We start from the raw sequence: 14,591 nt of genomic DNA on the forward strand, positions 1-14,591 counted from the left end.
AACGGCACTTCAAAAGGCGCCCGTGCTCCAGCAGAAGGTTGGCGTTTCGTCTTCCTTTTTCTGAAGGTACGACATGAAAGGAGATCGACTTCAGAAAAAAAAAAAAAAAAAAAAAACCAACAGGCAGCTGCATTTCTGTGCGCTGATTGCACGGCGCCGATAAAAATATCCCTTGCTAAATGACTTTCAGCCAGGAATTGTGGAATCGGTGCGGTGTTTTGTTGCTTGTAGAGACAAACAGGGGAGAGCTGGGCCCAAAGCCTGCTTCTTGTTAGCAACGTTGAGCTGCGTTTTGGAGGAAAAAGTGTTGACAAAGAGAGACTAAAAAGGGATGAGCGCCAAGGATTGCATTGCACACTATTGAGGCCACACCTGGGGTGCTGGGCCCAGCACTGGGTCCCCCAGTGCAGCAGAGAGCTGGGCATACTGGTGGGAGCCCAACATGGGGCTGTGAAGATGCCATCAGGAACCTCTATCACGCATTGAGGAGCAGAGGGAAAAGAAAACTCACTGCTGTGACCAAGGGCAGGATGGGCACCAACAGCCCCGCTGCCTTCGGAAGGGCTGATGTCTGAAACCTCAGAGGAGGGAGGTGAGAGGCCAGCAGTGCTGTGGTGCTCTGTGTATCTATGGGGAAACCCCTATACAGCACAGAACAAGGCAAGAGACGTGTGTGAGATTATAGTGATGTATCTCAGCACCCTCAAACATCAGCACTCCCATCGTGATGCCCCGAACACACCTGAAAGTTTTGGTGATGCTCACGAGATAATAAAGTATAGACTTATGGGTTCTAAAGAAGAAGTTTATTTAGGTACTGCAGGCTGCATTGCATATATAACACAATATTACAATTTAGTATTGTACAGAAATAATTAAAAACTTTACAGCTCATTACAAAGTGTCTTTGGATTTTAGCTCATTTAAAGTACACCAATCAACACGTAATAATACCACAGTGTAAATAGCCACTCTTTATATACAGACCCACTACATTTACAAAAAAAAAAAAAAATCAACAGAAAGATGAGCTGGGAGAGGCTCCCAAGACACAGTAGGCGTTAGTGGGGGTGGAAAAGGGAAACCCCCAGTGCCCTGTGGGTGAGAAATGCCAGGAGGGCACAGAGCGAGAACCCAAAGCAGGGAGGGATGAGGGGGATGTAGGAGCAAGACACTTAACTTGCGACTCCAGCTCAAGGGTAGCACAACTTGTCTGCACCTTGGTGTAGCATCACTTCCTACAAGCTATGCAGACTCGAGCTCAGGCTGAGCCAACCACGTTGCTGCATTACTTGCTGAGCCAGGGATAAGGCACTGCAAACACTGAACTTCTTGTGCAAAGAACTGCCAGTACCGGAGTAAGGACAACACGTGTCAGGACAGGAAGGACTCTTGGACAGCTCCTTTATGGTATGAGCAGGACTGTGCAACACCTGGGCTCGTTTTGGATGCGTTTTGATGACTGGTGAGGCAAAACGAGGTGGGGTTCTCAGCTCGTAGCAGAGCAAAGTGATGCTGAGCCTCCGAGGCTGAGCAGTGGGGGAAGAGACACGGGACAAACCATTCTTTCTTAAGGATGTGGGCAATATTCCCATGCAGGAATCATTTCTATCTTCCTCAACTGAAGTACACTGCTGACAAGCAAAGAGCCAAGGCCCTTCAACTGAGCAGGTATTATCTGGGACAAGATCAAAACACCAGGAGAGTCAGGAGCATCATACAGTACAAAGTCTTGGCTTGGCTGGAGAAAACCCACAAAACACCCTTCCCAAAGCATTGCCTGGGCTGCTTGCAGCAAATGCCACCATGTGCCTAAATCCTGCCGCCGCATCTCGGACCCACCCACACAGCTCTGCTCCCAGACACCACATGAGCTCACAGAACTGAGCAAACACAGCAGATGAGAAACTCGAATCACAACGAATCACAGTTCCTGCATTAAAATATTCTTCCTCCCTGTATATAAAGTGCATGAAAAACCTTGGGAAATATGCATAGCTATTAATGTGCCAGCCTCAGCTGCTGGGCTGTTCCAGTTAAGAGCACCTTCTCCTTTATGCTGAGGGTACAGTTATTCTAATGCTAGTCATCAATTAAAAAAATAAAATCAAATTACTCTCATTGTGGTTTAAAAGGATGTTCTCTGGTTAGCTGGTGCTCTGAGCAGAGAGATGAGTGCTCACTGTGCCCAAACTTGGATTACCAGTAGAAGGAGCGGGCAGCCGGGGAAGTTGGGGTGAACAGGAAGGAGATGAAGAAGTCCTCCAGGAGTGTCCTGGCGGCCCACATGGATCTGCTTGGCTTTGTGGAACTCACCTCACCCACATGGAGGTTTCATTCAAAATTCAAAAAGAAAGCACAAAGCAAAAGAGAAAAATCCTCCCTCTGCCAAAATCAATGTGGTGCTCTTACCAGAGCAGCTCTGCCCTCCTTATCGCACAACGTTTGCACACACCCCAACCACAGCCACATTTAAGACATTTGCTTCCAGGGCAACTGACCCTGGGGGAGGTAGCAGGTCAGTGCTGTTTGTGCCCCTCTGAATCCGTACAGTGCAAGGTAACACATCCGTACAGGTTGTGGTAACACAAACAAGGGCAGAGGCAGAGGAAACCCACCCCCAGCAGCGGGCTGCAGCCTCCAAGCACGTGTCCCAGACACTTAAATATATCCCTACAAAGGAAGAACTGTAATACAAGTGCGGGCAGAGGAATTTACAGTGGGTAAAACCCATAGTGAGCCACTGCCCAGCTGCTTGGGCTGCACCCTGTCACTCCTGCACCTCTGCTGCTTCCTATGAGCCCTGGAGATCTGCAGTCCTCAACGGAGCAGTGGGGTGTGGGAGGACTCAGCTTCTTCCCTTCGTATCCCCCCAAAGGGGACATGCAAACATCAACATGCTGTGAAGGTAACCCAAACTCATGTAATGAAATGCTGAGACTACAAAAACCCGTAGGCTGGGGCTGCTTCCCATGGGCTACCTCTGCGTAGCACATCAGAGCAGAGTGCAATCAGAAAAACATCAAAAGTGGATTTCAGAAAACAGACGAGGCAGTGTAAGAGGTGTCATATTAACCAGCAGGAAGTCTTCTATCAGCGAGACTCATCACGCCCCAAAGCAAAATGCCATTTTGTTGCACGGATCGTGTCCATAAAAACCAGGAATTTGAGCATTGGAACTCCTTATTGCTGAATTTCTCCCATCACCTTGGCTTGCATGGACAGGAGCTTCGTGCAAAGGAAAAGGAGAAAAAACTGTATGCTAAAAACGTCTTCAAAAGCTGCTCTATACATTTCAGATTAAGATTTCTTTACAAAAATCCAGGAAACACTGAAACTAACAAAAGCTGAGAGGAGATACAAATCCCTGGCAGTACTACACATGCTGCACTGTAACCCATCCCACTTATTTCAGCTACAGATTAGTTTCTATTTTAATTTTATTCCTTCTGCATAAATGATATTAATTACAGTAAATCAGCATAATTATCTCCTTCACTACGCATCCCTGTCTCCTCTGATGACAATGTATCTCTCCCTTGGACCTCTGAACCAGATGGCTAAGGCACTTTGATACCCACATGCAGCACGGACAGAGACTAGATACGTATTAAAGTTTAATCATTAATTCAGCATCCTAAATATTCCCCAAGTAGATAAAAACTCTATTGCTCAAGCTGTCAAATCCCCCCCCTGATTCCTTAAACAAGATATAAACAGCTCAGAATATAAAAGCCTGTGGCCTTCCTTGATTTGTTAGAAAATGAGTGTACGTAGATATGTGCACAAGTATATACAGGTATGTAATTTGTGCCACAGGGTGTTAAAAACTAGTAATATTTACCAAAAATAAAATCAAGTTGTATAAAAGCCAGGCCAACCCTCCACCTCTGGGAGGGGTTGGTTTGGGGAAGACTCTTTCATGGGTTTGTTTCCATGTCACTGGGTTGGGCTCCTCTTAGCACTGTGCTCCTCAGTGCAACGCCGGGCAATGGGTGATTGTAAAGCGCAACCTTTGCTCAGTTCAACACAATAAATATAAATAAATAGACTGGATTCATCCTGTTACAACAGCAGCAAGCCTCTGCTTTGAAAAGCTGGGTGAAAACCAAAGGCTGGGTGAAAACCCAAAGGCTGGGTGAAGACCCAAAGGTTGGGCAAAGACCCAAAGGTTGGGCAAAGACAAAAAGGTTGAGCGAAGACCCAAAGGCTGGGTGAAAATCCAAAGGCTGGGTGAAAATCCAAAGGCTAGATGAAAACCCATAGGTTGGGTAAAGACCCAAAGGCTGGGCAAAGACCCAAAGGTTGGGCAAGATGCTCAATCGAGCAGCAGGCAGGACCCGACAAAGGGCTGGGGAAATGGGAGCACTTCAGTGCCATCTTTGCCAAAATCCTCCTGACCCAAAAGAGAGCAAATGGGAAGGTCCTGTAGTGCCTGGGGGCACTGAGAGGAGCACAGCATGGTGAGAGCACACACTAAATGGATTGGAGACGGCAATTCATCTAACTCCCCTCTTCTGTAGAAAGAAGGGATCAAGAATATTACAGAGTGGGTCATGGGCCTGCTCTTATTCCCATCAGCAGTGAAGTTTGTGCTGATTTACACAGAAAGACAACAGAACAGAATTCAAACCAGGCACTGATGCTGGGCCACACAACCAGAGGGCTGCTGTTTTTTTAAATGAAGGAGTTTTGAGGGGTTCCTCATTTCCAGATTAAGTTTCATGTTCCCTTCTCTGCCTGTCTGGGATCATTATCTTGCCCTTTCACCATGCATTATGTAATTAATATAGCTCTCACAGAATTATACAGAATTGGTTCTTTTGGGGACCTGTGCTCAGACAAGCACTGAGGTGTGCATAGGGTTTTGTAGCCACTGGAAGTCATGCCAGAATTTGAACAACTCACATCTCCTCCTTCTCCGGGAGGTGGAGGAGAGCAGAGCTCACAGTCACCCCTACACCTCAGCATCACAACGTGTAACAGGAAACTATGGCTATAGACCCAGCACCACAAGGCAAGGAATGAACATGCCAGTCACCCAAAGCAGAGAAAAAACCCTTCATTAGTGTTTGCCACAAACCACAAGTTCACGGGGCTTCTTTTAGCCATCTGAGGCTAAAAGATGGGGGTCCACGGCCATGGGGTGTTTTGCAGCAGGCCACTCTCTCAACTCGCCCAGGATTTCCTGTTCTCTGCGTTTTTCTGGCTCTTCTCCAACCGAACTGTGGGTCCTCCTTCTGACTTGGCAGCCAGGGCTGTGAGTGAAGTCAGGCTGGATGCTGAACCAGAGAAGTTGCCGCTCCTCCTGTTCTCACCGGATGCTCCTCCCTGCAACCTCACGCCGGTGCTCCGTCGCCTCGCTGGTCCTACAGCCTTTTTAACTCTGCCTGGTTTTACAAGCAATCCGTAGCCTGGGTTGCACCTGAAGTACTGCTTTCCTCCAATGGAGCCATCATTCTTCCCTTTGAAAACAAACAGAGATAATAGAATCATGAACATTGGAAAAGACCTCTAAGATCCCCAAGTCCAACCCCAGCCCACTCCACCGTGCCCACTGCCCACGTCCCTCAGTGCCACATCCCCACTGTTCTGGAACACCTCCAGGGATGGTGACCCCACCATCTCCCTGGGCAGCTGTGCCAATGCTGCACAAAATGGCTTTTGCTCTGTGCTGCATGCTGCATGCTGCTACCCATCACTTGAGGAAACTCATGCAGGGTCCCGGGGCATTTAGGAGGAAGTTTTTCACCCAGAGAGTGGTGACGCACTGAACAGATTGCCCAAGGAGGCTGTGGATGCCCCATCCCTGGAGGCATTCAAGGCCAGGCTGGATGTGGCTCTGGGCAGCCTGGTCTGCTGGTTGGCGACCCTGCACATAGCAGGGGGGTTGAAACCAGAATATCTTTGAGGTCCTTTTCAACTCAGACCATTCTATGATTCTATGATTCTATGATTATCAGCAGCAGGGATGGGGGTTTAACTGAGCTGATGTTCCAGGGATTTAACTGGGCTGATTCTGCCTCAGCTGAAAGTTGAGTCATGGTTACAAAATGCTTAAAGACATGTTGAAGGAATGAACAAACACAATGACTGAGAACAATATGATGCCAGAAGGCTATACTAATTATAGTTTTTGTCAGACTAAATGGATAGGGTTTTCTTTTGTTTTTAAGGTTAAAAACAATGCATAAATCTCCTGGAGGAGCTGCTCTGTAACAGCTCTGTGCAGAGCCATGCAGGTTATTACAGAAGTAGAGAAGTGGCTGGATAAAGGAGTGGCCTGTGCTGAAAGATAGTGCCATGCTGCAGGGAAGAAGACTTTCGTTGAAAATAAAAGCTACCATGATGATGACAGACTTAGAAACTATTATAGAGGAAGACAGTGGAAGCACTTTGTTCCTGCAAAACAAAAAGTTGTGTTCCCTCCAGATAGGTAAACAAGCAGGAAAGCAAGCACCATCTGTACAAAGCTTGTATGAGAACAAATGAGAGCTCGTGACCAACGAACTCAACAGAGAAAGAAGTCTTCAAGCTCCAGAGGAGCAGATAAGTGGGAGAAGCCTTCCTTGAGGAATGCATAAGATAAAAAAACCCATCAGCTGGTTTTATAATAATGGATAAAATCACAGGAAGCAGCTGCAGCAGAATTGGCCTTGGTTCATCCCTGCCCATGGCAGGGCTTGGGACTGGATGGGCTTTAAGGTCCCTCCCAACCCAAAGACACCAGCTTGCGACCGTGTTTCCCAAGGGAAGCTACAGGGAATCATACCCCATGTCTGGAGGTGCCCAAGGCCAGGCTGGATGGGGCCCTGCTCGGCCTGAGCTGGTGGGGTGGCAACCAGCCCACGGCAGGGGCTGGGTGGGCTTTAAGGTCCCTTCCAACCCAGGCCATTCTATAGCTCTATGAAATCAGGGACCTAAACCTTTGTGGAAACAGAAGAATATACAAAAACACCAGTAGTTGAGTCTTCAACAAGCCCAACATCTCTTAGCCACAAGACTCTTCCAAGGATGGCTAAGCTGATGCTCACAGAGTAGTGAATGGACCAGACGGAGGGAATGTCTTAAAATAGAGCAGGAATTCAGAGAATAGTGACTACAACTTTCAGAGGGATTGGAGCTACAATTTGCTTTCTGGGATGGCAAACTCCAGGCAGTTTTCTGTACCCAGCTGAAAGCAGGCCATCTAGTTTAGCTTTTATGAGCACACCATCCATGGGAAAGATAAGTGCTCATTTAAATGGGAGCTCTGGATCCTGGAGACACTACTTATCTTGGGGAGCAGCTCCAATCTCAGGGAAGCATGCAGCACAGTGTGGGCAACTCCTTGAGACGTGCTGATTCACCAACCACAGCCTGCATTACAGCTTTGGAATTTTACATCTTGGTTAAAAGAATTGAAATAAGGAGCTCTGAGTGCCCTTCATAAACCAAACTCTCTCACTATCAAACACAATGTCATCTAATGGTCACTTCCTAAGAAACATCTCTTCTCCGTAAGAGTGGTGAGGTGCTGGAAGAGCCTGCCAAGGAGGTGGTGGAGTCGCTGTCCCTGGAGGTGTTCAAGAAATGTTTAGGTGTGGTCCTAAGGGCCATGGTTTAGTGGGCAATACTGGTGGTAGGCGGATGGTTGGAATGGATGATCTTAGAGGTCTTTTCCAACCTTGGTGATTCTACGATTCTATCATTCTTCTGAGCCTTCCACTGGCATATCCTGCCTGCTCTTGGTTAACAGAGAAAACGAGTGCCATGGAAGCCGACATGAACCTGTGAAGGAAAGGAACTGTGAAGCCTGGGGCTCCAGCAGAGAACAAATGCCAGCTATCACCTCCTTTCCTCTCATCTCCATGGTTTTAAAGTGCTTCTGCTCAAGTCATTGCTTTTCTGTATCATGCTCCAATGACACATGGGAGCAAATCCTCTCCAAGGATGGTACCCTAGTTTCTAAAAATTATTTGTTATATAAAATCTGAAAAGCCTAAAAGTAAGAGTCAGGCAGGAATGACAGAAGAAACTGAACAAAACCTTTAACCACCTCATTTTCCTGGTGATCAACATTAAAACAAGTGCTGCAAACTCTGAAATGCTGCCTATGTTGCACTCAATCTAGAGCATGTCTTACCTGAAGGTAAATCCAGTTCAACACCAACCCACGTTCCCTCTTGGAAATCTGTGGGCCCAACGTATCTAACGATGCCTGTTTTGTTTGCACCAACGGTGACATATTCTCCCTCTTTCAGCCACTCAGGAATTTCATTGGCATCTTCAGAGTCAGAAACTACTTCCAGTTTTTCTTCTGCCATCTCCGACCCATTTTGGCTCAGGCCATGGGCTGCAGATGCGCTCTTTTCTCCTTCTTGCTGCTCCTCTTCTGTGTTCAGTGAACACGAGGGATCAGTCCCCAGCATGCTGGTAAAGGACTTGAGCTCTGAAGTCTTGACTTTCTGGATCTTGAAGGGGGAGGCGGCAACGCTGGGCTGGGACAACTGGTTGGGCTGAACCTGTGGTTTGGGAGCCCCCAGTTCAGAAGCCCCAGAAGTTGTTTCCTTTCTCCCAGCAGCCTGTCCTGCTGACTCCATTGATTGTTTAGATGACTCCATCCTTAGAGCAGAGGTAGAAAGAATGGTTTTTGCATCAGTGGCTACAGAGGCATCATTTGCCTGCTCACTATGAGTCACAGGAGATGCAGAAGATTTTGATTTCAAAGCATCACTCCCATTCACTTCAGTGCTGTCTTTTGATCTTGTGTGAGCACTTGGAAGGCTGGAGGTGGGTAGACTCTCCCCCTTATTGTTGAGACAGCTTTCTGAAGGACTGTTTGAGTGCCCTGGCGTGTCCGAAAATCCCTGAGCCACAGCAGGAGCTGGGAAGTCACTTAGGGCAGGCGTCTGTCCCCCTGGCTGAACCACAGCATCACTCCCTGCTGCGAGGGCTTCAGAGAGAGTGGCTGTCGATACACTGTGGGAAAAGTACCCGCTGGAGGCTTCGCTCAGAGGACTTGGAGGCCCTTCCTGGGAGTCCTGTGCCTGGGCATCTCCTGTGGGCTGCTGCAAAGGCACTTTGGGCATCTTTTCGGGACTCTTTTCCACCTCTGTCATCCGTACCGCAGCTTCGAATGGTCGTTTCCCTGCTGCCTCTTGGTTCAGCTGAAACAGAAGAGGACAGTGACCATGGAGCTCTGATATCCAAACTCTCTGGGTCAGAAGGGAAGATATAAGGCCTCTGGGAAACACTAAGGCCTCCAGCATATCTACACCCCCACGTAGCCGCAGTCTTCAGAAGATGCAAGTTGATCTGAAGTCAGCTGTACAAACCTGGTAGGATTGTCAGCTCATTTCTTCCGTTAATAAGGAAAGCATTGACTAAAAGAAATACGTTCCCCAATATTTACTGAAAAAATTATTTATATTGCAGGAATGGTCATTTGCTGTTTGAATAGCAGGATTTATATGAAATGTGAAACAGCCATGATCTATAAGCCTCTCTCAGTTATTTGGCTTACCTTTCAGGACTGATAAATCACAGCTTTCCAGCTAAACTGTCATTTATGTCCCCGTTCCCAAATGCCATTCCCACCTCACTGCCGCCAGCACCGCACACTTTCAGGGTATGAAATTAACTGCACCTCATGAGATTAACAGCCCATTTTAGTGATGTATTTCTTGGCTGTAAAGTTTACTAAATCTGATAGATCAATATCTTTTGCCAGCACATGTACTCTAAAAGATTAGGATGTCTCTAAATCTCTTTGGGAGGGAAGGAGGTGGCTGCTAATATGAAGAAGAAAAAGTGGTTGGAGGAACGCAGACGTGTACATATCCTACCTGTTAACTCTCGAGTGCACATACTTGTTTACTGTTGTGTTCTTCCCATTTAATATTAAAGTGTCCCAAACAACAGGACTTGCGCCTTGTTCTGATATGTCTTTCTCACTGGGAACTTAAGTGGCATTCGATGAAAGAGGGATTTGATTGAATTACAAGAGCTTCAGGAGCCAAAGCTATTGCTAAGTGAGATATAATACAGGAAAGTTTGTTGAAATGTTGCAGTGGACCGAAAGCACTTTTAGCTTTTCTGTGGAGACGGTGCTGTAGATGTGGACTCTGGAGCTCTGTTCTTTCTTTGGGCTTTCCCTTTTAAGCTGTGTTCAGATAACACACATTTTACTGAGACAATAAAAGCACAGTGGGAGAAAGCTGATTTGCTATTCACAAGACTGAAGTTCTGCTGAACTGTGGGAGATCATAGGGTCTATTTTCTATCCTGCTTACAAGAGCCTTTTTTCATGCCGATATCATGAATTGGCTTGAAATGTAAAATCAAGAATTAAGCTCAGCGCTCAGAATAACAGACTCGTTCTGTTTATAGAAAGCATCAGTGCAAAGCAATTTGTCTTTTAAAGCAGCAAAACAGCTAAATTTTAGCTAGTTAACTGCAAATACAATCATATGATTAGCCAAGCTTTTAAATATAGAAGCTATAGCCAGCACCAGAAAGGGAGACTTTAGCAAGACCTAAGAAAACACAGCAGCACATACTGCGTTTAATTGTCTGACCATGAAGTGCCAGTGAAAGTGCAAGAGGTTTAAGTGGTTTTTGCTGCCTCTGGTTTTCAGTGTTTTGAATATAGAAACTGTTTCTTAACAGGGTATGGTGTCCTCACCTGCTTTATCTTTGCAGCACTGGCATCGATACTGGCAGACTGAACCATGATCCGTGGGACAGCCTGCAGGAATGAAAAACAGAGCATCACTCATTGAAAGGTTGTCCTGCTGGTGAACATCATAACTGACACCTGAAATGTTGGGATTATCAAAAAGGACCAAGCATTACTACCCTAATGTGTTCTGCTGACATACTCTGAAGGGGCAAATGAATGCATTCACCAAAGCAACAGAGGCATCCCTGAACTTCAGCATAAAAACAGCTACCAGCACAAATTCATAGCACAGACACTTCTTTTATGGAGCGGTAAAGGGCACAACATTGAGCAACCAGATGGCAAAGAGGTCTGAGGTCACTGCTCAGTGAAACCCTCAGCTTCAGTCCCTCCCCACAACTTTCTCCTCCTCCACTACCTCAATCCAGTTAAGATTTTAGCCATGTTTACTGATTAGCTAATGACAACATATTGGTCCCATGCCAGAAGGACTGCTTCTGCGTTCCCACTGTATCCTCTCTTTGACAGCTGGGCTTTGACATGAAGGCTTTGGCTCCAAATCTTGCTCCCTGTTCAGTGTTTGGGGCTTTTGTTTTTCGAAGGGTTGAAATAAACACTTGAAGGCATCTCCTGAGACCGCAGCAGCCAACTGTGACACACAACCATAACTCTGTTATTTGACTCTCACTGCCATGCACTGCTGTCACAGGAGGGAATGGGACCACCCAATCAATGGAGGACCTTGGGAGTGGGACACCAGAAGATAAGAGAGGAGAAAAAGGCCGAAACATCTTTTTAGCAACATGCTGGAATTGCAGGTTCATACTTAAGGGAAAGAACTCTTTAAGGGCAACATATGCAATCAGGGAATGGTCTGCTTCCTTCCTTTTCCTCTTGTTCTCCCCTCTCCGATGCACTTGAGAATTCCTTCTGCAGAAACACACAGGCAGTGCCCATCTCCAAGGCATATTTCCAGAATCCAATTTACAGAACTGAAACTTTCCAACTGAACAGTGAGGTACTCCTTTCTTGCAGCCTTTGTAAGCAACATGAAGTAGGAATATGACTAATCCTCCCCCCAGAAAGAAAAAAACACGGGGGACAAGAACAGCTATTATTCATGCAGAGATTGCCAGGCATTAAACAGAACCACAGTTGCTCCAAGTAAAACTAAAAGACAAAAGACAAACAAAAAAACAACAGCTTCAACAGACCAACAGATCAAAATCACTTTTTTTTTTTTTTTTTTTGGTGGAGACATTAAAGCTTCAGCTCAGTAAAAGAAAGCAGGAGGAGGGGGCTGCTCATCTTTGCACTTGCTAATTGGAAGTGCACACTGAAGTGGGGCTCAGGGCACACTGCTTCCATGTGGGATGCATGAGGAATGAGCACTTAAAGACATGAAGTAGAAGCAGAGGGCAGCCAGAATCAAAGACAGCAATGAAGCCCCCAAACAAACACAAATTTAGGACTCGTCACCCAGTGGTGTTTGAGGTCAGAATTTCAGATTCCTCTGGCATAAATCATGGAACCACAAAGGTTGGAAAAGACGACTAAAATCACCTAGTCTAACTGCCAACCTATCACCATCATGCCCAAAGTAAAGTGGCAACCTTCTACAACTAAAGCATGAACCTGAAAACAACTGTGACACTGATTTGCACCTGATCTCAGAGACAGCTCAGAGCAATGGGGTTCAGTGAGCACTCTGACGTGCCCAGAAGAACCAACTTGGGCAAGGATAACTTAACTGTCATAACAGCAAAGCGTTTCACTTTGCATAGACTAGAGAGGAGAGGGATTCACACTCTTCTAAGAACACACTGCATGTTTTAGTTGTAACAGAGGCTTATCACCGTATTAAAGCAGCTGGAGTACTTGGCAGAACACTTATGCTCTCCTCTTTAGCTGTCTTTGAACCATGGTTGGTCCATCTTGGAAAGCAGCACAAAGCCAAGCTGTTAAATATCACCTTCTAATTAAAAGAAATCATTAGGCACAAGGCATTAGGGCTAATCCCTAGGCAGGCACTTCCACAGCACTTCAAATCTTTTGCAGAGGGACATCTGAACCTCAGCGATGAGCCAAGGCCCTCGAGTTCAGATAATCCCTGTTAAATAACTCTGCAACCCAACACACAGCACACTCTTTCCTGGCACCTCAGAAAGGTTGTGCAAAGAAAAATCCCCGTCCTTATTGCTTCTTCACTACTGTGTGTCATCTGATACAGAAAGGGAAGGATATAGAGGGGGAATTTGGAGTCACAGACATAGACCTGTTGGAGCGCATCCAGAGGAAGGCCACAAAAATGATCCCAGGGATGGAACAGCTGTCCCATGAGGACAGGCTGAGAGAGCTGGGGCTGTGCAGCACGGAGAAGAGAAGGCTCTGAAGAGAGCTGAGAGTGGCCTGACAGTTCTTAAAGGGGGGCTGTAAGAAAGGGGACAGACTCTTTATCAGGGTCTGTTGTGATTAGGACAAGAGGACAAGGGGAAATGGTTTCAGACCAGGAGAGGTGAAGATTTAGATTGGATATAAGGAAGAATTTTTTTTACAATAAAGGTGGTGAGGCACTGGCACAGGTTGCACAGAGAGGCGGTGGTGCCCCATCCCTGCAGACAGCCAAGGTCAGGCTGGATGGGCTCTGAGCACTGATGGAGCTGTGGGTGTCCCTGTTCAGTGCAGGCAGTGGGACCAGATGGCCTTTAAGGGTCCTTTCCAACTCAAACCATTTTAAGATCCTGTGATTCTATAATGAGCACCAGGAACCACGGCCAGCTCTCATCTTGGTACCACAAAGGAAATCCCTTCCTCTGCCCCGTTTTGTCCCAGTATATGTGCCACCTCCAGGAAATGCACCATTATGAGAGACTCAGAATTGGAATAAGAAGAAGCGTTTAATGATAATTCTCAGTGCCTTTGATTTCCTTTCCTCCCTTGAAAACAAACAAACAGAGGAAAGTGTTGTTTTTTGTGGTTGGCTTTTTTTTGTTTGTTTTTTATCTCCCAAACACCTTAAGTCTCTCAGCATGTAAATCCATGCAATCTAAAAAGTAAACACACCCGTTACACTTTAATCATTCCTCATCAATCGCTAAGATGATGCTCTCCTCCTGAAAGGATGACAAATCTCCAAACTCCTATGTTAACTTTGCCAGGCAACGTTTAGAACAACGTGGAGAAAAAAGCAATTACAAGAAGTGGCACTTGCCCAACTTTGGTGTTGACAAGAAACAGATGGGCAGAAACACCCTCACGAGGGGAGCAAAGGTACTAAAACAAATCTTTGCTAGGAAACGTAGTGAAGTTACTCGGGGGGGGTATTCCAAACAACGTGTCTGACTATCTGTGAAGGCATTTACTGGATGCAAAATATTTCTGAACTGAGAGCCAAATTTTGTCATTAAACGTGTGCAGATATTGACTGTGAAAGCAGACACATTTACGCAGAGGCAAAACATGACCCTTTCGCTGTGATAATTCTTGGCAGTTTCTTCAACCAAGCTGACAAAACATGGAATACGAGAGGACATGAAAGCAGTACGCTTTAAAGCATCTTTGAACCTCCATGGAATAAAAATTGTCTTTTTCCTGGGAGCTGCTCCTTTGTACTGTGAGTTTAGAAGGATTTCTCATTGTGTTTGCACAATATTTTCTGGTTGGATTGGAGGCCAAAGTGAACATGCTTTGGGGTAACCAAAACCACATCATTATCAGTGATGAGAGAAGTTTGATGACACCAGGCTATGTGGTGTGGTCAACACACCAGAGGGATGGGATGCCATCCAGTGGGACCTAGACAGACTGAGCACTGGGTCCAGGCGAACCTCATGAGGTTCGACAAATCCAAATGCAAGGTCTGCACCTAGGTTCAGGCAACCCTCACTACTAACACAAGCTGGGGGATGAAATGGCTTCAAGCTCAAAG

The 14,591-nt window shown here is 46.3% G+C and overlaps 1 protein-coding gene across 6 annotated transcripts in view; it reads right to left on the minus strand.

Moving 5' to 3' along the window:
- Positions 1-787: 787 nt before the first annotated feature.
- Positions 788-14,591, minus strand: part of KIF13B (kinesin family member 13B) — a 122,775-nt gene continuing 108,971 nt past the window's right edge. For all 6 annotated transcript variants that reach the window (XM_003641072.6, XM_004935889.5, XM_004935890.5 and 3 more), the window contains 3 exons: positions 10,667-10,729; positions 8,126-9,149; positions 788-5,465 (listed from right to left, as the gene is read on the minus strand). In XM_003641072.6, coding sequence (XP_003641120.2) covers positions 5,170-5,465; positions 8,126-9,149; positions 10,667-10,729 — 1,383 coding nt within the window. In that variant the 3' untranslated portion in view covers positions 788-5,169. The remainder of the gene's footprint in view (positions 5,466-8,125; positions 9,150-10,666; positions 10,730-14,591) is intronic.

The sequence above is a fragment of the Gallus gallus genome, chromosome 3 (genome assembly GCF_016699485.2).
Source record: "Gallus gallus isolate bGalGal1 chromosome 3, bGalGal1.mat.broiler.GRCg7b, whole genome shotgun sequence".
NCBI lineage: Eukaryota > Metazoa > Chordata > Aves > Galliformes > Phasianidae > Gallus > Gallus gallus.